Source organism: Elgaria multicarinata, chromosome 6 (assembly GCF_023053635.1).
Source record: "Elgaria multicarinata webbii isolate HBS135686 ecotype San Diego chromosome 6, rElgMul1.1.pri, whole genome shotgun sequence".
NCBI classification, from domain to species: domain Eukaryota; kingdom Metazoa; phylum Chordata; class Lepidosauria; order Squamata; family Anguidae; genus Elgaria; species Elgaria multicarinata.
The window spans coordinates 28,283,905-28,311,042 of NC_086176.1; the positions used below are offsets into that span (position 1 = coordinate 28,283,905).

Here is a 27,138-nt window from a genome sequence, read left to right on the forward strand (position 1 = left end):
TTTCTTTGCAAACGCAGAGTTGTGAAGAAGGGAAAAGGAGCAACTTAGCTTTTGTGCTTACAAGGTAGGCTTTCCAAACCTTTGCGCAGGTTAGTAGGAGGGTGGCGGACATCACGGGCAAGTGGCCTCCCTGGAGCTGAGGGGTGACACTGTATCTTCTCATGCAAGCTATTTAAACCTTGTGGTTTCTTACACTCATTCCTATTGCAAGGATCTTGTTTTCTGCCGTCTAGGCAAAAGTTCAGGGTTTTGTTACAGGGAAACTCCCAGGTTTAATCGCTGCCAAATTACAAAGAAGATGCAGGATAAAACCAGTAACCTTATATTTGAAGGATTTCTTCATCCGTGGGGAGCGAGGAGGGGGAGGGAGCGAGGGAGCAGTATCACAATGGCAAACCATTCCAGGGCAATTTTTGCTGGCAAGTATTGGCTTAAACGGCTCATGAGTTTCTGAATTGCTTTAATGTTTTCCTGGTTCCTTCCACGACTATCTCCCCACGCCTGCATTTATCCATATCCTGTGCTGCTGGGTTTTTTTAGGAGTTGTATTATGTAACAACGCTTAGGCAGCTTAAAATTGGTTTTACCTTTGATCCAGATTCTTTACTCTAAAGCTCCTTGTGTCTACTGTGTCTCCAACCGGGGGTGGGGAAAGCAAATGCCTGCCCTGTTCAATTTTAAAATGAGCAGGACAATCAAAATCAAAAAGAGGGAAAGGCCTCTGAGAATTAACAAGGGAGTGCAAATACAGGGAAATGACTTGGCAATTCTCATGCTTTCAAATAGATGATGATGATGATGATGATGATGATGATTTTTGAGGGTCCCTAACTGCTGGGTTACCCCTACCCTTCCTATTTGCATTTACTCCGTGGAACTTGCTTCTATGAGTGATCTTTCTTAGATTGCAGTTGTTAGGGAAATTTCCCCAAACCCAGTAGGGAAGGAACGACTCCAGACCGATCCAGATGCAGAGGTTTTATTCTTTTACTACCTACACAGGAGAAAGCTCACCTCCAGCAAGCCGAAGGCTGAACTCTCTACCCATCATCCACATCAACCTACTTTTATAACATTCCAAGTCCCTCCAATGAAATCATAAGATTCCTTCCTCCCATCCTTTATTGATTACAAGTTTTTCTACATGTTCCATAAACGAAAACCTAAAACAACGCCCTATATTGTAACAACTATGTCCAGTGTATGTAACTCTTTGTACTTTGATAAGACCCCCCTCCCGAGGTCAATGGAAAGTGTCTCTAGCCAGCTGCGAGCCACTTCCAATGCCTATTGAGGAGGGGGGGGGGCTTAGGTGATAAACAAATATAAGATATGCCTCCATGTCTGTGAATACGGTGAGATGGTACTTAGTTCCGGGCCTCAAGGCGTCTCAAATATGTTTCTGGAAAAAGTAACCTTTCTACTGTGTCAGATTAGCGGGACAATGAGTGGGCGAAGAGTGTAGTAGGGTGGCCTTGAGCAGGCTGCGAGGGGACTCTTCTGTGTCTGTTTGTTTGCAGGCACGGAGGAGGGGCTGAGGGGGGAAAGCATCAGGAATGTATCTGAAATATGCTTGTGCATTTTATTCACATCAAATTGAGGGGTTCCAATGGGGTACTTTCAGATTTCCTTGTCACAGTCCTATGCAAATGTAGGAATAAGGTCCACAGAACTCAATTGGGGTTTCTTGTAAGTAAACATTCTGAGATTGTGCTGTTAGAATGTGTTGCTTGTGACTGACCGGCTGTCTTGCCAAAGAGATTAAAACACATTGAACAACCTAAGTCCCATCATCTGTAGAAAACTATAGATTCTAGTATCTAAATACCTATGTGGAACTTATCTGTTTCTTTGGTCTTGTGGAATTTTTAGGGCTAAAGCACACATTCTTTTAACAATATAGCTAGCAGCAATGTCTTTTTTTTACCATATAATAAGTACAGGGGCTCTGATCCCGACTGGGACCCTAGTTTAGGGGGTAAGGTGTATTTTTTTTTAAAAAAAAAAACACCACCCTACGCTGCAGTTCTGATCTGGATCAGGCCCGCTGCAATATCTGTAGTGTAATAGCGATCCATTTAGCTATCTGGTGTTACAGATACCGCATACCCTTTCCACCAGTGTATACTGCCACTTTTTATTAGGGCTTTTTGTTGATCTGAATAAAAATATATTGTTTTAACATTCCTGTATCTGTTAGTTGTCTTTTAAAAAACCACAAAAGCAACCACAAAAAACCAGGAAAGAGGAAAGAATACACTTTAACAACATGTTTTGGGTAGGCTGACATAAAAAAGCCACCTCAAACATGATGGTAACGTTAATTGTTTTCCTTCCATCCTGTCTGTTCATTATTTTTGGTGAACAGTGGTGGTTCTTCTTCTACAATAATATCTTTTATTTGGATCAATAAAAAGTGGCATTTTTCAAAGCTTATGTCTTAATACAACATGGCACGAAACACTATGAATTCTATTCTATGGACCAACACTGCTACCTGATATTTGAAAGAATAAATTACACTGCAATCCTATGCCCACTTACTTGGTAGTAAGCCTTATTGAACTCAGTGGGGCATCTCGATTGATGGATTGATTGCATTTCTGTACAACCCAATAGCCAAAGCTCTCTTGAGTATTTCTGATTAGACATATAATTCCAGAACAAGGAGCCTCTAAACATAGACTCAACCCAGAAATTTGTTTTCAGTACAAGAACTGGAACTCTCTCTCTCACACCCACCCACACACCCTTTCACACAAAATTGATCGTTGCCAGTCATTCACTCTCAGCCTGTTGTCCCCCAAAAGGACAGGAGGGCCCGTTGCCCTGCGCGCTACGTCCAATAAAGCACACGGGGGTGGAGGATCCAACTTAATTTTGTTTCCTGAGCTGCAGCAAAGGGGTACCAGGTGACAGACCGCAAATCAAGCACCCCTTCCAATACGTTCCACGCACATACGCAGTCTTTGGTTTCAAAAAGTGTGTTAGTATTTCATTGGTCAGTTTCACTAGCTTCTATACATGGGTCAGCATCCTATTGGTCAGCGTCGCTTGTGAGCTTGGGAACATACATTTCATTGGTCATGGTTTACCAACGTGGACTTTTGAACTTTTACTCTTTCTCCATTGAGGAATTTGCATTTGGCATGTAGCAGGCATAGGCAGTGGAAAGGGGGGGAGGGAGAGACTTCCACAGGTTAAAGGTTAGAGATTCCCTTTGCAGCCATCATAACCTCATAGGGTTGTTGCGAGGATAAAACGGAGAAGAGGAGGGCTGTGTGAGCCATTTTGGGTTCCTTGCAAGGAGGGAAAAGATGAGATACAAATGTAATAAGAAAAAAACAACCCTTTGTGTCTTCTCCAGTTGATGGTGGACTGCAACTCTTACCAGCCCTGGCCAGCATAACCCACGGTGAGGGATGATCGGAGTTGCAGTCCAGCAACATCTGGCAGGCCACATGTGTCCCATCCCTGACCTACAGCTAGGGAGAGGCCGAAACAGCCACTTGCAATTTAACCCCCCAAACAAAACCAAGCGAGGGGTTTCCTTAACTTTCCCCACTTCCTTTAACTTTAACGAGCTGCTGGCAGCCGAGTGGAGCTCTGGTCGCTGCTGCCGTTATCCCTTTTCTCCAGGCACTTGGTCCTGGTGCCACTTTTAAAAAAGGAAGACGAGTAAAACCCATCCACCCGCAGCTGTCATGGGTAAGCCAGCTTTCCCCACCCCTCAACAACACAAACTGCTTTGTGCTGTCCTTTTTGTGCCCTGAAATGCAGCCCCAAATGAGGAAATAGGAGAATAGCTCTGAAGAACTTGAATATTTTATTGAAATGGTTTTTAGCTGTTTAAATTGTTTTTAAATTTTCATACTGTATGTGGTTGTTATTATTATTGAGCTCCTTGCAGGAATTCCCTTTTTCCTGTTAGTCCCTGGGCTCTGTTCCGTAAGTTCTGACCTGGGGTAGAGATGCGCAAACTGTGTTACAGGGTTTGCTTGGGACGTTAAACCCAGGGTGGAGACCCTGTGCCCGTCTCTGATGTTGTTGGACTCTGACTCCCATTAGCCCCAGCCAGCATGGCCATGTGTCAAGGATAATGGGAGTTGTAGTCCAAGAACTTCTAGAGGGACGCTGATTCCCCACCCCTGCTTTAAAGGGTCTGTAGGTTGCCTTGAAAAAGCTAAGCCACCATCTTGGACGCACCTCTGCTCTATTCCATTTGGAGAACGTGGCCCATGTGGCAGCAATTTGCCCGATGAATGGGCAGTGATCTCATCCTGAGGAGGAATCTGTGACACAGTCTGTGCTACAGCTAAGGGGTGTGATGAAATCCCCGAAACCTCATTTATTTTCCTAGCATAAGAAAGGGCACGCCCAATCCTGAGGCCTGAATAAGCACAGGAAAATGGAGGATATCAGGAGTCAATATTAACTTGGGAGGTGATTTAGTGGGAAGGTGAATGCCCGCTCACTGTTCACGGAGCTGATTAAGAAAAGAATTTTTTTGAGTATATGAGTCTTTTTGAGTATATGAGTGAAAATAGTGCCCAGTTTTAATCTGGGTGTTTGTGGGAGGTAGGGAGAGCAGGGGACCTTGATTCAAGAAATCAAATATTTCAGGGGCACTGAGTTAGAGGAATTACCAACTTGCTGATCAGTTTATAACAGCGAGTACTTGTCTGAAATTTAATCCAGACAAGATGGAGGTATTGTGGATTAGGAAACCAGCTTGCCTGCACTTTAAGATCAGCTAGAGTGGTCATTCTCATTTGCCCACCTGTGCATGTGATTAAGTGGGTGACCTCACAAAAGAGGGCCTTTTCTGCAATGGCCCTACATCTCTGAAATAAGTTGCCATTAGGGGTCCAACAGGTCTCATCATTGCAGGCTTTTAGGAAGGTCTGAAAACCAACTATGTTACACTGGATTTACCCTCATATGTTTGCTGGTTTTTCTGATTTTATTACAGTTTATATTGTGTTCTTACTGCTTTTATTGTGCTTTTATCATTTTTAGTATCACCTTGGGTGATATGTACTTTATTGTACCCCACCTTGGGAGGGTTCTTGCCTTGAAAGGCAGTCAAGAAATATTTTAAATAAAAATAAATAAATACAGCTATTTTATCACCCAGGCAGTAAAAAAAAATGGTACGTGCCAAGTGTTGGATCCTGAAGAAACACTTTGAGGGGTTTCCTAAGCAGAGTGATTTTGAACTAAAAGAGGTAGAATTACCACCGCTGAAAGATGGAGGTAACAGGAACATCTCTCTTGATTTTTGCTTTTATTAAAGATAAAAGATTGAATGTGTGAGTCTGGTCACCCGTTTTTGTTCCACTATATTTATAAATATAAACTCATTGTAAAATTCATGGGGAATCTCATTTGCTAGGAAGAAATGCTTAATTGATTTCATCTGAGGAAATCAGTGGGACTTCCTACTGAGTAAAGAGGTTTAGGATTGTAGCTTAAAAGGCCTTTGAACCAAGATCTGAAAAACAAGATTTCAGTATGGTAGATCAGTAAAAACGATGCATAGCATGGGTGTGCTAGAAGTGCTACGTACAAGCAGCAACAATTAGTGGCACTGTTGGACAGAAGCAAGAGGGCTTGCGGGCCTGGCTGTCACCCAAAGATGAGGCCTACATGCCTCCCTGAGTTGTTGCTATGTGGGAACCAAGTTGTTCACAAATTGTTTCGCCAGGCTGCAGAGGTAATGAGCCAGAGTGGTCAAAACAAACAGCTGCTCTATATGCCAATGCTACAGTGCTGCAAAGGCGTTTGGGATACAGGGAAGGAGCAGTCGAAAGAGCAAGGAACAAAACAGCTCAGGGATGGAGAAAACAAACCACAGTTTGCTCAATCATTTGCCAGACAAACCCTGGGTAGGGAAACAAGGGAAAGGAAAGGAACCTCTCGTGCAAGCACTGAGTCATTACTGACTCTTGGAGGGACGCCAGCTTTCGCTGACGTTTTCTTGGCAGGCCTTATAGCGGGGTGGTTTGCCGTTGCCTTCCCCGGCCGTGATTACCTTTCCCCCAGCTAACTGGGTACTAATTTTACCGACCTCGGGAGGATGGAAGGCTGAGTCGACCCGAGCCGGCTGCCTGAAACCAGCTTCCGCTGGGATCAAACTCAGGCCGTGGGGAGAGTTTCAGCTGCAGAAACTGCTGCTTTACCACTCTGCGCCACAGGAGGCTTAGGGAAACAAACCATGGGTTAAATAAACCATGGTTAGTGTTACACATGAACCAGCCCTCTATCTTGTTTAGTCCTTAATCTAATTCATTTTCTTTTCTATTCCAGAGGTCCTGCTTGAAGCGGCATTCCTCAGTGTGGACCCCTATATGAGGTATTCTTCCCCCGTCTCCTAACTTTGAATGAATACATGCTTTGAAGTGTAAAGCTAAAAGCAAAGCTCAGTTTGCCTGCATGCTTTTGCCAAGATTTCCCGATTAAATGTTAATTTTTGTCTTCTTCCATAAGGCAGATATAGTCAATAGGTATGAACTTCCAGAAGAGCAGTCTGTTGCTGCAGCACTAATAGGAATGTAGTGGGTATCTCCTTCACAATATAACATGCCATGGCACATTTATAAGACTTTTGACACACAACATAGGGCCAAGAAACATGTTACCTTTAGAGACATAGTTCTAGCCTTCAGTACAAGGAATTGCCAGTGTGAGTAGGGGTGGTCTGCATCAGACCCCTAGGATGACAGGAGGGGCTTAACTTTTTGCTCTCAATTGTGGTCTCAGTTCAGACTTGAGTGGGGTACAAGCAATTTATTTCAATGGGACCTTTTTCGGTAATGCAAATTGCAGGCATGGGGATCCCATTCGGGACCAAGTATTAGGACAAAGGACCATTCGGGACCAAGTATTAGGATAAACCTTCCTACCCCGCATGCTTGGGTCCTGATCCAGAGTTGTGTAAAACCAAGACGCCAACCTTTCACTCCAGGCCAGAACTACGTAGCTAAGGTGATCTGTAGTTTAGCCCTTATTGAGATTCCAAAAGTTGTAGAGAAAGTTCCTTGTGAAAAATAAGACGGCATAAACTCCCCCTGTAGTTACATCATATTCTGCTGCCTGGTACTTAAGTGGTTTGGACCATTGATGTATTAAATAGTGATTAGTATCTTAGTTCTGCTTTAGGGTTGCCAGTTTTTACAGGAGCCTGCAAATCCGCAAAGAGTGGCAGATTATAATTCCTATCTCTCAGGTTATGAAAGAATCATCTGTGGATTTTTGTGCTCCAAGCTGCTGTTAACTTCCCAGGAGTTGGCCAGTCCATTAAGTCAGTTGAAAATTCTGAGCCATACACCATATCGCAGAAATTTCCATAAACACTGTCCAACATGTTATACATAGCCATGGTTAGGGTGACCAACTGTCAGGATTTCCCCGGATTTGTCCTGGTTTTTGTTCTTTCCATGGTGTCAGGGGGGATTTTCTATAATTTTCAATAATGTCCTGGAATGACACACCTTCCCCTTTAAGGCTGCCATTAGCATGGCAGGAGGGAATGACATGCTTTCTTGAGGCACATCATTCTCCCACTCCGAGCTCCAATTGAGGTCTTAAAGGGGAAAGTGGGTCATTCGTGGACATTATAGAAAAGGCCCCAATTGGAGTGGGTGGTGGTGCAGAATGAAATCCTTTCCCCTCCTCCACTCTAATCGGGTTCTTTAAGGTGGTGGGGGAATAAAGTACTTTCTGCAGGACTCAGAAAGCTGCTTCCCCACACACACACACTAGGTGTCCTCTTTTTTGGTTTCCCAAATATGGTCACCCTAGCCATGGTTATAACATAGAAGTCTGGTTCTGGGTTTGGTTCCAATTTAAAATAACTCTGGGTTGGATCCAGAACAAATAAACAGTGGGACAAATGGGTTTAGTGAACTCCCATTTGTAAATTCAATTAAGATCGCCTGGATCCAGCCTCCTGTCACAACCAACTGTCTCCATTTCTATACAGGCAATCTCTTTCAAAACTTCTCTTGTTTCTGCTTGTTCTTTTGCAGACCGTACAGTAGGGTCTATATGAAGGAAGGTGATACAATGCTTGGCTACCAAGTTGCAAAGTAAGATTTTCCTTGACTCGTTTCCTGTCCTTTCTTACACCGGAAATGGGAGTTTGGTCTTCGACCAGTAAAAACAATACTTGGTCAATTGTTTGATCAAAGCAAATATTGTGCAACCATGGAGGAACCTGTGTATTAGAAATCTATCAGAAAGAAAGGAAAGGAAGGAAAGGAACCTCTCGTGCAAGCACTGAGTCATTACTGACTCTTGGAGGGACGCCAGCTTTCGCTGACGTTTTCTTGGCAGGCCTTATAGTGGGGTGGTTTGCCGTTGCCTTCCCTGGCCATTGTTACCTTTCCCCCAGCTAGCTGGGTACTCATTTTACCGACTTTGGGAGGATGGAAGGCTGAGTCGACCCGAGCCGGCTGCCTGAAACCAGCTTCCTCTGGGATCGAACTCAGGCCGTGGGGAGAGTTTCAGCTGCAGAAACTGCTGCTTTACCGCTCTGCGCCACACGAGGCTTATCAGAAAGAAAGGTGTGTGCTAATAACAAACCTGTCAAGTCATGAGGATGCAGACTGCCCATTGCTGCTCATTGGTGTTGATGGGGTGAACGCACCTGAGCTCTCCTTGGACCCCCTCCCTGATTTCCCCTGGTGGGTGAGCTGCATACCGCAAAACATTCAAACTTCACACTCTTTGGTTTTCCCTGGAAGAGGCAGTGACAATATCTTAACGATAAAGTTGTGCAGCAGAGCAGATGTCACAATAACCTCCTGTGCAGTGAAGTGTTCTTTGTCCCACAGAAGATGTACAATCTCCCCAAATTCACTCATCTCCCCAAATGCACACTCAGTGGTGGAGCATGTACATTCATGGGCCTGGTTGCAAGCAGCTTTTGTTGGTGTGCACGGCCTTTGATAGGGGGCCAACAATCACAGAAATGGGGGATATCCACCATGTCCTGCATCAAATACTGTGACACAAATCCATGTGAAATGCTCTTACCTGTTAAGAAACAGTGCATCCAAATACCAATGTATTTCAAACAACGTTATTATAAACAATTTAGTACACACTTACTCAGCAGGCATCCATGCCTCCTTTTTGGCACTTGCTCCAGCACTGTTGCCTACTGTAGACCAGGGGTGGATACCATCAGTTGGCCTACAGTAGACACCGCCAGTCCCTGCTAGTATGGCCAATGGTCCAAGTTGGTGAGAGCTGAAAACCACCAACATTTAGAATGATGCAGGGTGCCCACCTGAGCCTGCATACAGTAAGCACTGCGGTGGAGCAAATGTGGGCGGGATATCAGCCGCTACTGGGGAAGTGTCTTATAAAAGATTTATAATAACTAGATTGACCTGTGCAGAGTGTCTGCATGCTAGTACTTTATTGTTCAGTCTCAAACTTTCCCTCCCAGCCTCTCTCCCCCCCACCCTGCCCCATTTGCCTGCCCGCCAACTCACAGGACTTAGGTGAGGCTTCCGTGTGAGCCACCTGGCCTTCCAGCTACTCTCCCCTGCACCCTCCCAGTCACTGCCCACCTTGCTTGCCTGCCCACTGACCCCCGGGGCTTACCTGAGGCCTCGCATGAACCACTTTGGCAATGTTATGTTACAATGTCGATGCTCCCCCCCATCCGCTCCCCTGTCCGCTGAGCCACGAGACTTAGTTGAGGCCTCTGCGTGCACCACCAGCCACCTGGCCTCCACCCTGGGCTCCCAGCTATTCCTCCCAGCTGCCTCCCCCACTCCCAGCTGTGTTTATATATCCTGTTTAGCAACACAAACTTCTTAGTTTGGAACCTCCAATGTGCCATCTACTGCTATGTGCTATACATTGCCTTAGCGTTTTATATATAGAGATTCTGCTGGTACTCTTCAGATATTCTTGGACGAGCTACGTTGGGGGTTGAACCCAGGACCTTGTGCAAGGTGAGCAGGTGCCGTACGACTGAGCTATGGCCAATTGCTCCACAACCCTGTCAATGTAACCTGTATTCCATCTTTGAGAGTGGTTTTATAGCAAATTGGTAATTCAGTGCAGGAATCCCCTGTAGTACTTCAGTACACAATAACGGCTAATGCTGCTCCTTGTTACACATTTAGAAAAGATGTAAAGAACCTACTGCTGTCATTTTGCAATGTGTCAAGTATCCTTGTTGCGGTGTCTGTTCATTTCTCCCCCCCCTTTTTTTTAACAGGGTTCTGGAAAGCAAGGACCCCACATACCGAGTAGGGGAATTTGTTATATCTCAGTCAGGCTGGACGACTCATGCCGTTTCCAAGGGCAAAGACCTATCACTATTGCCTTCTAGCTGGCCAGGAAACCTTTCCAGATCTTTGGCTCTTGGGACAATTGGCATGCCCGGGTGAGTATGCTTCAATGTTACGTCACAGAGGTTGATGGTGCACTTATTATTTATTACATTTATTACTTCATATGTGCTGCTTTGAGTCATAGAATCATAGAATAGTAGAGTTGGAAGGGGCCTATAAGGCCATCGAGTCCAATCCCCTGCTCAATGCAGGAATCCACTCTAAAGCATCCCTGACAGATGGTTGTCCAGCTGCATCTTGAATGCCTCTTGTGTGGGAGAGTCCACAACCTCCCTAGGTAATTGGTTCCATTGTTGTGCTTCTCTAACAGTCAGGAAGTTTTTCCTGCTGTACAGCTGGAATCTGGCTTCCTGTAGCTTGAGCCCATTATTCCGTGTCCTGCACTCTGGAATGATTGAGAAGAGATCCTGGCCTTCCTCTGTGTGACAACTTTTCAAGTATTTGAAGAGTGTTATCATGTCTCCCCTCAATCTTCTCTTCTCCAGGCTAAACATGTCCAGTTCTTTCAGTCTGTCTTCATAGGGCTTTGTTTCCAGACCCTGATGATCCTCATTTCCCTCCTCTGAACCCCCTCCAGCTTCTCTGCATCCTTCTTGAAGTGTGGTACCCAGTAGTGGACTTGTAGAACGCTTATGCAGATTGTTTTTCCTTCCAGCAGAGTGAGAATAGCTTCTCATGTAGCGAGCCATTGGGACACTAAGAGAACAAATGTCATTTTGGAGTTCCTTGCTACAGCAGGAGGAAAAAACTTTAAGAAGAACAAAACATAACAGGGAGATGTGTGGTTTTCCTCTTGAACACTGGAAAGCACATCTTCAATTAATAAAAGAGCCTAAATATAAAAGATGCTTGAAATGGTGGAACTTTTGTCATGTGCAAGCTCATCATGCAAGGAGAGGAGAGGTGCACATTGAAATTCCATCTACTCTGCTGCTGTTAAAGGTACAGGAATCCAGTAGTCCTGTGCCAGAAACTGCCCTGGACTGATCAGGGGTGTACTCCCTCTTTTTGATTTCATCATTTGCTTATGTACACCAAGGTCATCTTGGTCTGGGTCAGGGTTTCTTTGATGCGCCAAACCCTTTTCTTTCTTTTCCCCACAGGCTTACCGCCTACTTTGGCCTATCTGAGATCTGTAGGATGAAACCAGGAGAGACTATCCTGATTAATGCAGCAGCTGGTGCTGTGGGCAATGTGGTAGGACAGATTGCTAAACTAAAGGTAAGTGGTCATAAAGGCACAACTTGGTATCACAGGAATGCCTATGATGACCGAGTGGGAGGGCAGATCCTGTCGGAAGACCCTGGGGCAATACGTTTGCATGCCTCTTGATTGGTAATCTGGACAAGAATCTGCATGATTGCAATGTTTGCTTGTTTTTGCTTGATTTGTACTATCAACTACATCCAGAGAAGAGTAGCCACATTTAAGTTGGTTTAGCAGCTTCAGGCTAAGGGATTCACTGTGGCACAAACTTTTGAGGACTAGATGGATGAACAGTTCTCAGTTTACCAGGTTATGCACACATATGCATGTACTGTCCGGGAAAGCTGCCAGTAGACCAGCTAATTAGACAGAGATACAGACGTGGGCAGCGTGCCCAGACAAGCCCCAAGAATTCGGCCACAAACTCAGCAAACAAACAGTGGAGTTTGTCTTTACCTGTGCTATGAAATAACAGTTAACTCTTTAATGTCAGAGTACAAGACGTTTAAACATAAGGCAGAGTCCAGTTCCGTTTCAAAAGTCAAGGGCTTACGAGAGGTAGAGATAGTCCAAGAAACAGACCAGAAGTCCAGTGATAGGAGCAGGTCACGAATTCCAAGCCAGTCCAAAGTTCAACCAGGATACAAGGTCACCACGATCCGAAACAGGAATCAAGAGCTTTCGCCAGGATGCTCAGTTAATCTCTGGCAAAGTTCCTGTTGCTTCCCAGCTCTCTAAATACCCCTCCCTGGCAGCTACAGGTGTTCCCTATTGAGTTGGCATCTAGTATAAATACGCAGAGACCTACGCCAGGCTTCCTTTTCCACCCCATGCTGCCTAAACAACTGTGCAGGTAAGTTTGTTGCTTCTCCCTCTGTAACTTCTGAATTGGCCAACCCCCCTGCTAGTTTAATCACTGGCACGCTGGTACTTGGCTCTGCTTCCACTTCATTTTCTGAGTTGGCTCCGCTCCCAGCTGGCACCAGTTCAGCAGCTGGGACACTAGCCTCTGCCTGTAAAGGTTCTGCTTCCTCCTCCTCTGAGTCCATCCCCAAAAATTCTTCAGAGGGCCTAACATGTACCATTATTATGCTCTGATGGCAGTTTATGCTATAATTAACTTGTTTGCCTTTAAGGTGCTCCAAGAATCTGGAGGTGCTCTGTGTACTATTGTTATGTCCAGGGCATGAGCGGCAGGAAGCTAGGCTGGGCCTCTGGGACCAGGGGAGTGAGGCAGAAGAGAACACCACACTGAAGCGGGATCAAGAAGGGTTCAGCTTTATTGACTGTCACTAGTGTGTGCCAGGGCCAGAGCCCCCTCCCGTAGCATGCAAGAGTTCAGAGGCACAGTTGAACCTGAGTCTGGGCCAAGCTGGAGCAACGTCCAGGAACCGGCACAAGGGTCCAGCACCACCTGCTGAGACAGAGGCAGAACCACGGCGTAGTCCAGAGGCAGTCCAAGGGTCAGGAACCAATAAGGCATGGCAGAGGCAGGGGGGAGGCAAAGTCCAAAAGCAATCCAGAAGTCAGAAACCAACAAGGCGTGGCAGAGGCAAAACAAAGTCCAAAGGCAGTCCAGAAGTCAGGAATCAACAAGGCATAGCAGAGGCAAAACAAAGTCCAAAGGCAGTCCAGAAGTCAGGAACCAACATGATCAGGAATGGGCATAGAGGTTTGCAGGAAGCAGAGCTAGGCAGCACAGGAACAGTGTTGCTGTAGCTAGGGTTGAGAGAGAAGTGCAGTGCTTAAATAGCTCTTACCCTGGCCCCACCCAGCTGGACTCCAATCACACGTGTAAATAGTCAGGGGCCTGAGGCTTGCAAACACCCCAGCAGGACAGGTCCTGACCGAAGACCTGGGTCCTGCAAGCACTCAGTACAGCATAGACCTGGGTCCTGCAAGCACTCAGTACAGCATAGATCCTGACAACTATTGGCTCTACCTGTTCTCAGAATATTTTAAGACATTTCCTGCTACAGGAGACCACTGTATCTGTTCCTTTTGTCCATCTGATAACATTTTGCCCAACGTCTTTCCATCTATGATGACACAGAGGATTACAGGGAAAGTATTTTCCCCCAACTGTGACTGTCTAAATGCAACATATAACTCACATTGGGTTTCTATCGTGTGTGTAACCTTGAGCTTAAATGTACACAGTCAGGAGATTTAGGGACCTGCCTTGAAGTTGAACAGGGATAAAAAAAAAAGCAGAGACAAGTTGCCAGTCATTTTTCCTGGGGGGGCTGTCATACCACATTTGGTTTTATTTTATTAAAACGCCTCATGCTGAAATGATGTAAACTGTGAGGGTGTCTATGTGTTAACTTCCCCTCTCCTTTTATCTTTATCTTGCAGGGTGGCAAAGTGGTTGGCTGTGCAGGTTCCGACGAGAAAGTCGCCCATCTAAAAGAACTTGGCTTTGATGAAGTCTTTAACTATAAGACCGTGGGATCCCTGGAAGAGGCGCTGAAAAAGGCATCCCCCGAAGGCTATGACTGCTACTTCGATAATGTACGTTCAGACGGAGCACGGGCCAGTCTGTGGACATGAGATATAAAGGAAAGCTTGACCATATTTTAACCTTGGTCTGAGGGGATTGCCCTGTTCAGAGTTGATTTCTTTGACTAGAAATTCTGCTTGTGCACAGACTTTGCTCTGCAAACAGAAGTTGTGATTACAGATATCTGTTGCTGGAAAATCCAGTTCACTTAGGACTTGACAGAATTCTCCAGTGTGTATAACTCGATTTGTGTTTGCGAGTTGAGCTGTGAGTTTCCCCCCAAACTTCAGGAACGTTTTTGTGCATTTTTGTGCAGATTCTGCAAGTTGAGCAAACTTCCATGCAATTTGCATAAATTTCCAAGCAATTTGTGCAAATTGCAGGACTTGCAGGGAAAACAATGTATGAAATGCCCATCCCGATTAGCTGCAGACCAAGTTGGGTGCTGCAGCAGGAACTGGAACAAAATCCGGGAGTGGCAAACCTAGGAAAACCCATTGAACTCCACACCATCCCCCGCCACAAACTACATTTCTCTGACATCCCTGGCTGTGATATATTGTTGGTATTGGGAAAGCCTCCACCTCAGGCTGCCCTAGTGTGATGCAATGGAAGCTGAGTAAGTCACACCCACTTCCACACCATTGAGCACAGGGCAGGTACTCAGACGACCTTTCTAAATTCAAGCTAAATTCTTTCGATCGTACAGAGTAACATCAGATTTTGGGCATGTAGGTATAGCATCAAAAAGCCTACCTGTAGAGATAAGACTGAATACCAGTATGATTTGAACATCTGTATGGGCCTAGCAATTTGATCTTGCAACAGCAGCTGCAGAGGCCTGATTTCTCCTCCCCTGCCCCCTTTCAGAGTTCCTGGACTAAGAAAAGCCAATTACAGCAAAGCCTTTTTAGTTGAAATCTTTTATTGCCTTTTTTTAGAATTACACAACTTCCAAAATGGCACACACATGCATACAACCACAGAACAAGTAATACCCATTCACTGCCCACCCTAGTCAATGATTTCCCCTCAGTTATGAAAAGGAAGGAATCAAAAACAGAGCAAGGTTAAAGGATAACAAGAGACAGAACAGACCAATTAGGAAAGAAATGAAGCAAGACGCAAAGGAAAACATGGTTAAGGGGAAAGTGCAAGCAGAAAGGAAAACATAAAATAAGTATAAAGAGGAAAAGGTGAGGAGTAGGTTTAGCCAGTGTTGAAGGAAATGGTGAGATGTTACCATGGAAACAGATCTCCCCAGATCAGATTATCAAGAGATTCACATTTATTATAGGACAATTTCTCCTTCACGTGATGCAAATTTCTGCCATTTTTCACTGTGAGGGGAGTTGTGGGACTTCCAATACTAAATGCCAGTCTCTTGGCCCTCAAGGAAGCTCTTAATCCCTAGGTTATCAAGTTTAGTAAATGATTGGATGAATGGAATACAACCCTAAGGTACTTCGAGAAAGAGGTGCCCCAACACTAAAAACCAGAGGCCACTTTATGGAGTTCTATTTTTTCTTCCTTAGTGACTTTTCTGTAGTAAGAGGAAAAGATTAAAGAAGCAGTGGAAAACGCATGCAGGAAGGTTACGGGTGGAAGATGTCATAATCTCCCCCCCTCCAATTCTCTGAGGGTGTATAGTTATGCATGTTTAGACAGAAAAAAGTCCTACAGTATGGCTGCCTAGGGAATGATAGGAACTGTAGTAGTCTTTTTCTTTCTGAACATGGAGGTCAGGGGTAAGTTCCAGGCAGAGGGCACCGAGCGCTACCAGTCGAAATACCATTCCATTGGTCCACATCCACTTTCTATGAAAGAGGCCATAACTGTACCTGATTCAGCTATACATGACACGGAGGATCTAAATTACGTTTCACCATATCCCTGATCGAATTAGAAGTTGCTATAGCTGGTTGTGCAATTTTGTCAAGAGACTGAATACAGTTAAGGAGACGAAGTGGCTTCAAGGCAGTTGAAAGTTTGAGGCAATTTTTTAAACCAGGAAATGTTGTAAGATTACAAATTACCAGGCTGCACTTAGAAGTAAATGAAATTCCTCTTGACACTGAGGAAAGCTGTTCTTCCAATATAAGCCAAGAATAAATATACCACATTAACTATCCAATATTTCTAATCTTCCCTCAGGAATTTCTGGTTTCTTTCTTAAAATAATAATTATTATTATTATTATTATTATTATTATTATTATTATTATTAATTTATTTATTTATATAGTGCCATCAATGTACATGGTGCTGTACAGAGTAAAACAATAAAATAGCAAAACCCTGCCGCATAGGCTTACATTCTAATAAAATCATAATAAAACAATAGGAAGGGGAAGAGAATGCACCAAACAGGCACAGGGTAGAGTAAAACTAACAGTATAAAAGTCAGAGCAAAATCAAGTTTTAAAAGCTTTAGGAAAAAGAAAAGTTTTTAGCTGAGCTTTAAAAGCTGTGATTGAACTTGTAGTTCTCAAATGTTCTGGAAGAGCGTTCCAGGCGTAAGGGGCAGCAGAAGAAAATGGACGAAGCCGAGCAAGGGAAGTAGAGACTCAGCTCTACACGTGTAAAATGGTCTAAGTCAATATATAAGTGTGTTGGTTTCCAGGCCCCTGTCTTTATGGTGGCAGGTGCCTTGCACCCACACTTGCGTTCCTTCCTGGCATCTGCATAAGAAGGAAGGCAAGTGCGAGTTTTCCAGCCCTGTACTTCTGGAAAAAAAAATTAAAAAAAAAAGGGGGAATGGAGCTGTTCCTCCCCCTCTTTCTTTTTTAAATTTTATAATCTGTATCTGCAGACCTCTGCAGATACCAGATAATGAAAATAAAAACGGGGTGGGTGGGAGGAGGAATGAGGCAGCCAGAGGAGGATGCGAGAGGGACTCGGAGAACCACGTTTCCTCCCTCTGCCTCTGCCTGTCTCCCCACTCACCCCCATTCCTTTTTATTTTATTATCTGTATCTGCGAAGCTCTGCAGATACAGATCATAAACATTATAAAAAGGGGGAGGAACAGCCCATTCCTCTCCTCCCCCCATTTTTTAAAAAACTTTTATAGAGGCAACGCGTCGGGGCGCCATGGGCTCCACTGCCAAAAAAGTCGGGGTAAGTGCCTGACTTTTTTGGAGCGGAGTTTCCAGGGTTTGCCCCCGGATGGTTTCACAACGGCAGATGCGTCATGTAGGTGACGTGCCACTACTGCGAAGCCACCCTGGGGCAAGCCCTTTGTGTAGACGTGCCCCAGGATGCATCGGAGGAATAAGTAGGGTGGTTGTGTGTGGCTTGTCTGCCACCTATGCCTCTCTTTCCTACTTTGCACACCTCCTACATGGAAGAAAAGGAAATGGTGACGCATTCCTTATCTTAAACCAACGCAAGATTTCTCCTTGTGGTGGAGTGCCACCACAATGCAAGATCTCTCCTTGTTTTTCCTTGTTTTTGTCTTTTTTCAAAATCGGTTGGCCATTACAAAATACTTTATAAAAGTTCTCCCAGAAATGGACACGAATTTGCACAGCTGGAGCACAAATACATGAAACACAATGTGCTGAATTCATTTTAAGATGATTTTTTAAAAAACAAATTTAAATGTTGGCTAGTGGAAATGCAGACCAAGGCATTATTTTCAGCAGCAGTGCAAATGACTGCAAAGTACACAGGTTGGCGAACCTGCTATGAAATAACTTTGAAAGAGATGGAATTAAAATAGAACGTACTGCGTCGATCCATACACATGTGCATAGTTCAACAAGGAGGCCCATTGTGGAAGTGGACTCGTTGCACTTTGGAAATACATTCACGCCTCTCTCCTCAATTGACTTGGGGGAAACCAGTTCTTCTGGTTTGCAGCGGAAGCTGGAGTTGCACACAGCTAACTGGCTGGCCCGATTCACAAAGCCAAGCCCCCCTTCTTGGAGCAAGGATTTATATTAGCAGTAGGGAACCTCCAACCTGTGGGCCAGAGGTGACCCGTGGGGTCTCATTCATCCTGCATCCTCTTCTCACACTGCCCCACTCATCTGCTGAGTAGTTAAGCTTTATTTATTTATTTTTAAAAAAACCTCCATTATCCCAATGGAATATTTGTTTAAGGGTGATACTGACTCCACTGGGAGTTGCCTGCCAAACCTTATTGCCAATTAGGGACAATTTTGGGGGAGGAGGGTTCACCCCCATACTGCCCTTAGGCATGAGAAAACTTCCCCATGGAGGCTTTTTTCAACCCTCATTGCCACATGGGGGTATATGAGTTACATGAGCAGGTAAGTGTGTGTTTGTGTGGGTATGTGTATGTATGTATCTTGTCTGCCCATCCCAAACAATCCTTTGTGGAATTTTACCCCTTCCTAAAATGTTGTGTTCTTGTCTACACAGGTGGGAGGAGAATTTAGCGATATTGTTTTGGAACAAATGAAGAAATTTGGGAGAATTGCTGTGTGTGGCGCTATTTCACAGTACAATAACGCTGCGCCCAAAAAAGGTATAACCCCTTTTCTTATTATATTGTTTAATGTAGGGTGACCATATGGAAAGGAGGACAGGGCTCCTGTATCTTTAACAGTTGTATAGAAAAGGGAATTTCAGCAGGTGTCATTTGTATGCATGCAGCACCTGGTGAAATTTCCTCTTCATCACAACAGTTAAAGCTGCAGGAGCTCTACATTCTTTTGTATCTGGTCATAGGGCAGGGTTCCTGCAGCTTTATCAGTTGTGATGAAGAGGGAATTTCACCAGGTGCTGCATGAAATTCCCTTTTCTACACAACTTTTAAAGATATAGGAGCCCTGTCCTACTTTTCACATGGTCACCCTACTAAATAGCTATTTGAAGAAGGGAAAACTTAGGTTAAGTTTCCCACTTCAAGATGAAATAATTTCCAGGTGTTGGATCAAGGCTTAGTCATGCTTAGAATAAACCCATTGAAATCAATGGGACTTAGTTAGTCATGTCCAACTTGTCCTATTGATTTCAGTTAGTCTAGTCAAAGAAATCCAGATCCAACCCCAGGAATTCAAAACAAAATACATGCTTATGTAAACTTCCAACATAAAACTGCTACTTTGATGAAATTGTGTATTTGGAGTCTTAGAATACCTAAAAATAGCTATATTTGTATAAAGAAGCTTTTACAAAATCCTTTTCCCCCTTAACAATGTGCCTTTAATATTAGGTGGGAATTGGGATAAAGTGTATTAAGTCTCTGTTGTAGAGTCATTAACATTAATAGTGCAATCTTATGCATATTTATTCAGAGATACGTACCACAGATACGATTTTACTCCCTAGTAAGTGTGCATAAGATTCCATTTTTCTGGAAGGGGAAGTAAAGCATTGCACTCATTTGATCACTTAGCCACATAATCTCAGCAGGTGGGAACACCACATTAAAAGAACCCACCCTGCCATTAAAAATGGCATACCTCTCTCTCCCTTTCTTTCTCTATTACACCATACACACCTATCTATCTCTGGTGTGCAGTTGTCTCTTCGCTTTTGTAAGGTCTTGTTCAGTGGCAGGGAACTTTCATTCAGTCAAAATTTCTAATCCAGTCCTGTCCCTCTCCCACGCCCTACCCCCTGACATCATGCCTGCCCATTTTTTTTAAAATTGCCACCCTCAAGCCCCCCTCATTAACACCTCTCCCCCACTTCTCAAGTGGCTTAATTATTTAATTGCATCTTAAAGTCAGTACCTATCCCTATGGTTGAGACACCTTAATTACTTGTTTCCTGACAGTATTTTTCTTGTTTCTTTTATAGTGAAACAGCACTTAATTTTTTGCAATAAAAATGAAAAAACAACAACCCCAACCCCAGATAATTGGGGAATCAGTAGCTAACCACCCCATCCATGGGAAGAGGTACTGACACTAAATGGTAATTAGCCGGCTATTCATCAGTAATCCTGCCATACTCAATAGAAAGTAATAAAGCAGAAGCTGCAAGAGGAAGCTATTAATTAAAACTGCAATAGTTCTTAAAATCCTGCCCACTTTAGAAATGCCGGCATTGCAATTGCATTGTATTAGAAAAAAGAAATCATGACAAACCGAGTCTGGACAAACTCGGAAAGATACCTGAACAACTCTGAACAAACTCAGAAAGCTCTGGAATAGAATGATTCAATAGCGTTATGTGGATTCTCCATAATAAGTGAGAGAACAATAGGGTGACCATATGTAGAGTGACCAGATACAAAAGAGGGCAAGGCTCCTGCAGCTTTAATTGTTGTGATGAAGATGGAATTTCACCAGGTGCTTCATGCATGCATATATACAAATGACACCTGATGAAATTCCCTTTTCTATACAGCTGTTAAAGATACAGGAGCCCTGTCCTCCTTTTCACATGGTCACCCGTGTGTGTGTGTGTTTCAGAATGAGCTCTATCAGATAACGGTTTTATTGCACGCTTGTTACTGGGCACTCACAGAAGCAACCAGAGGATGGGCCATAAAGCAACTGTTTCAACTTGCATTTTAAATCGGGGTTAACGGAAGCAGAATGCACTATATTTAATGGGTGAAACAGAACCTTTGCACAGAACCTATCACTAGAGGGTGGCAGTGAGCTAGAAGACACTTGTTTCCTCTTTGAAAACCAGTTTAGCGTTTGAAATTCCCCAGCTGAGGCAAGGTTGAGCAATTCGGACTAATTCCCTTTCTTTCCCTCAGGGCCATCCTTAGTGACACACTTAAGACTTCTGGTAACGGCTGCTGCCTCCCAGTCACTTGAACACTCCCTACATTCTCTGAAGTCAATGGGGCTGTTGGTGCAAGTTGGCTCCCTGGTTTTTTTTGCATAGTATACCAAGCTGTAGCTAATTTTGTTTACCACAGTCATATTGGTGGTGGTGGTGGTGAAATGGCATCCGTGCTTACTCCTTTGAGACGGTGTGATGTAATGGGAAGAGAATCAAGCTTGTAGTTTGCTTAGGGAGAATTACGTGAGGGACCGTGTCTCAGCCTGGCCTACTTCCCAGGGTTGTGAGGGTAAAAATGGTGTGTGGGTGGGTGTGAAAACAAAAAAACAGACCTGCTCTGAACCCTTGAAAAGAATTTGGGGAAGACATCTAAATGGCCATTGTCAAGAGTTATACAGCAGCCCTCGCGAAGGATCTAATCTCTGCACAAATGGACAGTTCTGGAGCAAAAGGGGATACACAGTGTCCTGGTTTGGACGACACAATAATCAATGGGGGGAGGAGTCAACCATCCGTTGTGTTGATTATTGGGGGGAACGCAACGGACACAAACACACAGTATGTTATTTTCTTGAATATTGCGGAAAAACAATGGGCTGCTCTGTTGCTTATCCAATAATCAATTGATTAGAATGTCATGTGGCCAGCTCCATTGTATAATCTCCACCCGTCGAGTGCACTATTCCATAGGACATAGAGTTCTCCGGCAGGAGTGGCCGAAAACACCCTGGCTGCTCCTGTACAGCCAGCAGAACTCGCAATGGCTGATGGGATAGGGTCGGGAGGACTGAGGGAGGAGCACCAGCCCCCCAGAAGGATGCTGTGACTTTCAGCTGTGTGACGGGCTGGGTGTTGGGGAGAGGCAACATGTCGTGTGGAGAGTACTGACAAAATAACGCATGATGAGTGTGCTATTCTCCCACCCCATTGCTTAATATGTCATCCGAACGTGACCCGTCTCCCTCTCTATCTTTCTCTCCTTGTGTCACAATCCCAATGAAAATTGCCTCCCCCAAAAGGCGTTATTTGCTTTTCCAGGAACGTCCTTCAGTAATGCCAGTAGGAGCCTCCCTGGAAAAGCAAATAGCAGCTTCAAAGAAGTGGGTTTTTTTGTTGAGATTATGGTATGAAGGGAGTTAACTCGTTCTCTCTCTCTGTGACTCACATTACCACCACCCCTCACACCACAAACTTTCCCTCCCTTCCTGTAGGTTCCTCAGGCTTTGCCAGAGTTGCTGTTTCCAAAACAACAACAAAAAGTGCCTGTTCATCATGTGGACTGGTTTGGCCACCTCAGGTTTTTTTAAAAGATCGGCCCTGCCTTTGTTTGAAGACCTGGCAACCCTAGCAGCAAGCTAAGCAAATGCTTATTGGATTTCTTTTTCTTCTTTTTTTTAATCATAAGGTCTATGGGGTGTGACTGAGGAGGGATTTGAACCAGGTACTTCCAGTCCAGCACCCACCCACTGCCCATAAGGTCTCCCTATCCCCACTCACAATTTTAATTACAGACCTTTTTTTTAACTAGCAGATTATCCGCTTTCTAGTTAGCTGTGGTGGGTTGAAATGCTCATACAAGCATTTGCGATCTGTAAATAACTTAATCTAGCTGGCCTTAAGCATTTGAAGGTTACTCTCTCACCCAGCTTCTCAACCTGGTGCCTTCCAGATGTGTTGGACTACAACTCCCATCTTCCCAGCCAGCCCTAGCTATTTTCCATGAGTAGTCCCATTGACCTGTTTGATATAACACCAGCGCAAATGTTTTGAGTGTTGAAACTTTGTGCTATGGTAAACAAACCATTTTAAGGAGCTTGAATGGAGGTGTGATGACCTAGAGGAATTGTGGACAACCGCAGTTGGAGCTTTGATGCCGGGGTGTAGATCCTTGGGCCCAGGGGCCAAATCTGGCCCTCTGAACTTCCCCAGATGGCCACACCCATTTCCTCCAACTACTTTGATGCTTTGGTGATTTTCCAGCTCCCCAATTCTGAAAGGTTGACATGCCTCTCCTAAAGCTTAGCTACTGGCACGAAGAGCTTTGAGCTGAACAATGCTGGGCCAGACGATATATAAGTTTGTGTTCACACCAACTGCATAAAATCCTGGGTTCCTTTTGAAAGAAGAGCACAATTTTGTATGAAGAAACAAGGAAATAGAACTTGCCCAGCAATGGTCACTCACCAGGACGTCATAGGAGCTTTGCAACTGCTTCAGGTGATGACCAGTGCCAAGAAACTGCTGGTGCAGACCTGGTATTGGAGGGTGAGGGTCAACCATGCTTTCTCACCTGTCTTGCAGGGCCTTATGTCCAGATGCCTATGATCTTCAAAGAACTCTGCATGGAAGGATTCTTGGTCACACGCTGGGATAGCAGGAAAGAAGAAGGGCTGAAAGCACTGTTGAAATGGGTTGAAGAGGTAAGCTGTACTGCCGTTTCACATCCAAGTGAGTGAGGCCTCCCTCGTTCACTACGTTTTTATATATATGTGCATATGCATCTGTGTACACACATACCTGAGGTGTTCTCTCAAGTAAGGGAGAGGGTCGAACTATCAACCGCAGTGCAGAAAGTATATTTATTTATTTATTTATTTATTTATTACATTTCTATACCGCACAATAGCCGAAGCTCTCTTAAAGGTGCCATCCCATGGGATTCTGGGTACTCATAGGCCTCCGAACTCAGAGACTTACCAGTATCCTGTGTGGAGCAGGAGGTGCATTCTCAGGGGAGGGGCTGCCACCCCAGTCTCCTCCACTACCCTGAGAATGGCTCCCTTCACCCCCTACAAATTCACATTTGCAAGTTCGTAGTAAGGGGGTGGGGAGCATGGTTTCCTAGCTCGGAGCTTTGTCTCTGGGCTAGGATCCAGGAAACTGAAATCTCCTATGCCCTCCAGACGCTGTCTAGGGGACATAGGATTGTTCCCTACATTTGGCTTTGACACATAGGCTACGTGAGACGGCTGCAAGATCAGGTAAACAACAGACAACTTTTAAAATGTAAATACATATCCCTGTTCACCAAGACTCCAAAATTATTTTAATTCCAGAGCCCCCATATTTCAATTAGGTATCTTAGAATAGTGTCACTTGTCATACAGGGAGTTTTAAATGGAAAAAGGATGGTTTTGTTGAAATTCTTTTTATCCCACCTTGCCAAAATGGAAGGTTGGGGCTATCAGGCTAAATGTCACACCTTCAGAGCTGGCTAACTTGCTAACCCATGGTTTATTTAACCCATGTGTGTTTTCTCAACCCGAGATATTTACCGCCTCCTTTGCCTGCTCCCTCCCTGTATGCCAAATGTCTTTGCAGTGCTGTAGTACTGGCATATAGTTCAGCTGGGGTTTTTAACGGCTCTTGCCTGACACATCTGTAGCCTTGTGAAACAATCCATGAACAAGCCACAGTCTTCAGTTTACACACAATGGACCAGTTCGCACAACACAACAGCCCATGGGCTATCATTCATGAGCAGGAGAGAGTGGACGTGTTGCCTACAGTGTGGCTGCCACTTCCACTTTTCCTTAGCAACCAATGATCGGCTCCATAATAGCTTGGTTAGCATGACATATAATTCCAGAGCACTAGGTTATTTAGGAGTTAAACAATAAAACGGTTAATGCAACAACAAGCCATGGGTTGACCACTGGCTCTTTAAGCTCCTAAACAACCCAGCACTCTGGGTTCAGATAATACACCAACCTTTAATGGAGATGATCATGAGTTGCTAATGAAAAGTGGAAGTGGAGGGCACTCTGCAGGCAACATATATGTTCTCTCCTGGTCATACATGACACCCCATGGGTTGTTTAACCCATAGACTGCAGTGCTGTGTGAACTCATGGTTTAAATCACCCATAGTTCCCAACCCAACAACCATGGGTTCTCTAGCTGGGTTGTTTGTAGTATGGTTTGTTAGTGCAGATGGGTTCATACATCACAGAAAACCCAGCATTCAGTAACCTATTCCATGGGTTAGCACTGTGTGAAAATCAGGCCACTGTTCCATACACTGAGCAGCAGCTATTATTTTTTTAAAAAATGGTTCTAGGCAGAAGGGGGCTAATCCAGTTACCCACCACTTCCATCCCTTCCTAGGGCTACTACCTATGGGTACAGGGAGGCTGCACACACTTAAAGAATTGACTAGATTGAGACCCAAATCCCTTTGCTGTAAAGAAGTGTGTGAGCTTGACCTGTACTGGTGGCACTGAAAGAAATTTTCTGAAATACAAGGCACATGAACAACAAATGCTTTGAAAATGTACTACTTGTTCTAGTTGCAGTTTTTATTCTTGTATGTATTCAGGAACAGGCCTTTTAAGTTTTTAGATCTGTTTTTTAAATCCAAATATTGTTTTTGTACAGGGGAAAATTAAGTATCATGAACACATCACTAAAGGATTTGAAAACATGCCAGCAGCATTCATGGGAATGCTTAAAGGAGAAAATACGGGGAAGGCAGTAGTAAAAGTGTAACGGTCTTTCTTCCAAGAAACCAGGCCCAATAAACGCTTAGCCACACCTCCTTTAATGCGTGAATTGTCTTTATGCCGGAAACTCATTCATAAACACACTCGCTCACCTATTTGTTGGTTACGAAATCAAGCATAGCTTGGTTATGATAAAAGTCTGAGGGAAATGTTTATCACATGATCTCCACAGCCCAAACTAGATGTGAAGGAAGCAGATCCATGAACTTAAAAGATTTGACATAGGCCTTAGCTAGACCTAAGGTTTATCTTGGGATCATCTCGGCGTCATCCCTGTTCATGTAAATGACACACAGGATATCCCAGGAGCAGGCAGGGACGACCCTGGGATAAACCTTAGGTATAGCTAAGGCCATAGTCAAGCAGTAAGTAGGGTGCCCACTTTGAGTAATAAGAGGCATGGAGGTGAAGAAGAGTATGGAACCCTTCCTCCATTTATAGCTTGCTTACCTACCCACAATTCCTTCCCTTAAATCAGGGGTGTTGAACTTATTTCTGCCCAAGGGCCAAATTCCATTGTGAAGAAGCTGCCGGGGGTGGTGGTGTCATTCCAGTGGTGGGTGGGGCCAATGGCAAAAGAGGTAGAGTCAATGTATTTTAGTTTTAAAAGTCTTACTGTCTATAAGTAAGCCTTGGGGGAGGGGAAAAGCTGCCCCAAAGCCAGAGTGGCCAGGGTAAGACCAGAGGAAAGTGGGGTGGGTGGGGGGTGGGGATAAACGAATTTAGTCTCTGGGCCAGAAGTTCTTCACCCTTAAACACTTTTCTCAAAGCCAGACTCACTTGCAGTATCTGAGCCCACTAAAGAGAAAAAGAACTTTAATGCCAAACAGGGATACTTAAAACTTAGATCTTTTCGGTTCATACTGGAAGTTACAGGATGTGTTTAGCATGTTCCTGACCTTTCTTTGAATGTCTTCTCATACCCATTTCGAAAGCAAAACTATATTTCGTTAAGACTGACGTTAATAATGTTGATCCTACCTCAGAGGTTTAATAATTCCTAATATTACTTTAATTTTGTAATCATTTTATGAAAGGGATTCAGCTTTGACTCACCACTAATATCTTGCTCCATTTTGCCCAATGTAAATATTTCAGCTCAACTTTTGTATTTAAGTTCTCTTTCTTAATGAAAACAAGATAGGTCTTAAGCTTCCTTAATCTTATACCCTCTATTTATCTCCCTGTACATTTCAAATGATTTGCTTAGGTTATTATTATTATTAATTTATATAGCACCATCAATGTACATGGTGCTGTACAGAGTAAAACAATAAAATAGCAAAACCCTGCCACATAGGCTTACATTCTAATTGTTGGTTTCTAATTGGTTATTTTACCAATTATTCAGTCTCTGTTCTAGCCCAATGTCATCGGCGCATAATTTCATTTGTTTTGCAATCTGTATTCCTTTCAACTTTTCAGACAAGGGAAATGCAAAACAAGATGTACCTGTTACTTAGGCAGAAAGAGTCACTGTCATAAGCGTTCCATACCCATCTTTTTGAGGTGTCAAGGAGATGCAGAGGAAGATGGATCACTGTTTGATAAAGGAAGCTTGAAGAATGCTTAGTGTTTTGCTTTTCTCATAATGATCTTATCACATTTCTACTTGTCCAACAGGACTTTCTACCAGCACCAGATCGTATCAAACAAGTTCACTACCTTTGTTAAAAGCCACACATGCAAGCATGCTCATTTAACAGACACATTAGGAACCAAGGGATGGGCAATGTTTCAGATTCCATTGCTGGGAAAGATTCCTGTCTGAAACCATTGAGAACTTCTGCCCTCAATATAGATCAACCATTGGTCTAATTCTGTACCAATATTTCT

The 27,138-nt window shown here is 44.1% G+C and overlaps 1 protein-coding gene across 1 annotated transcript; it reads left to right on the forward strand.

The window, feature by feature from the left end:
- Positions 1 to 25,338, forward strand: PTGR1 (prostaglandin reductase 1). Its single transcript, XM_063128534.1, has 10 exons — positions 1 to 64; positions 5,138 to 5,256; positions 6,310 to 6,355; positions 8,031 to 8,090; positions 10,241 to 10,408; positions 11,480 to 11,597; positions 13,941 to 14,096; positions 18,473 to 18,578; positions 23,102 to 23,220; positions 25,178 to 25,338. The coding sequence occupies exons 2-10, from the start codon at positions 5,151 to 5,153 to the stop codon at positions 25,286 to 25,288; spliced, it is 990 nt and encodes a 329-aa protein (XP_062984604.1). The 5' UTR covers positions 1 to 64; positions 5,138 to 5,150; the 3' UTR covers positions 25,289 to 25,338.
- Positions 25,339 to 27,138: the final 1,800 nt, after the last annotated feature.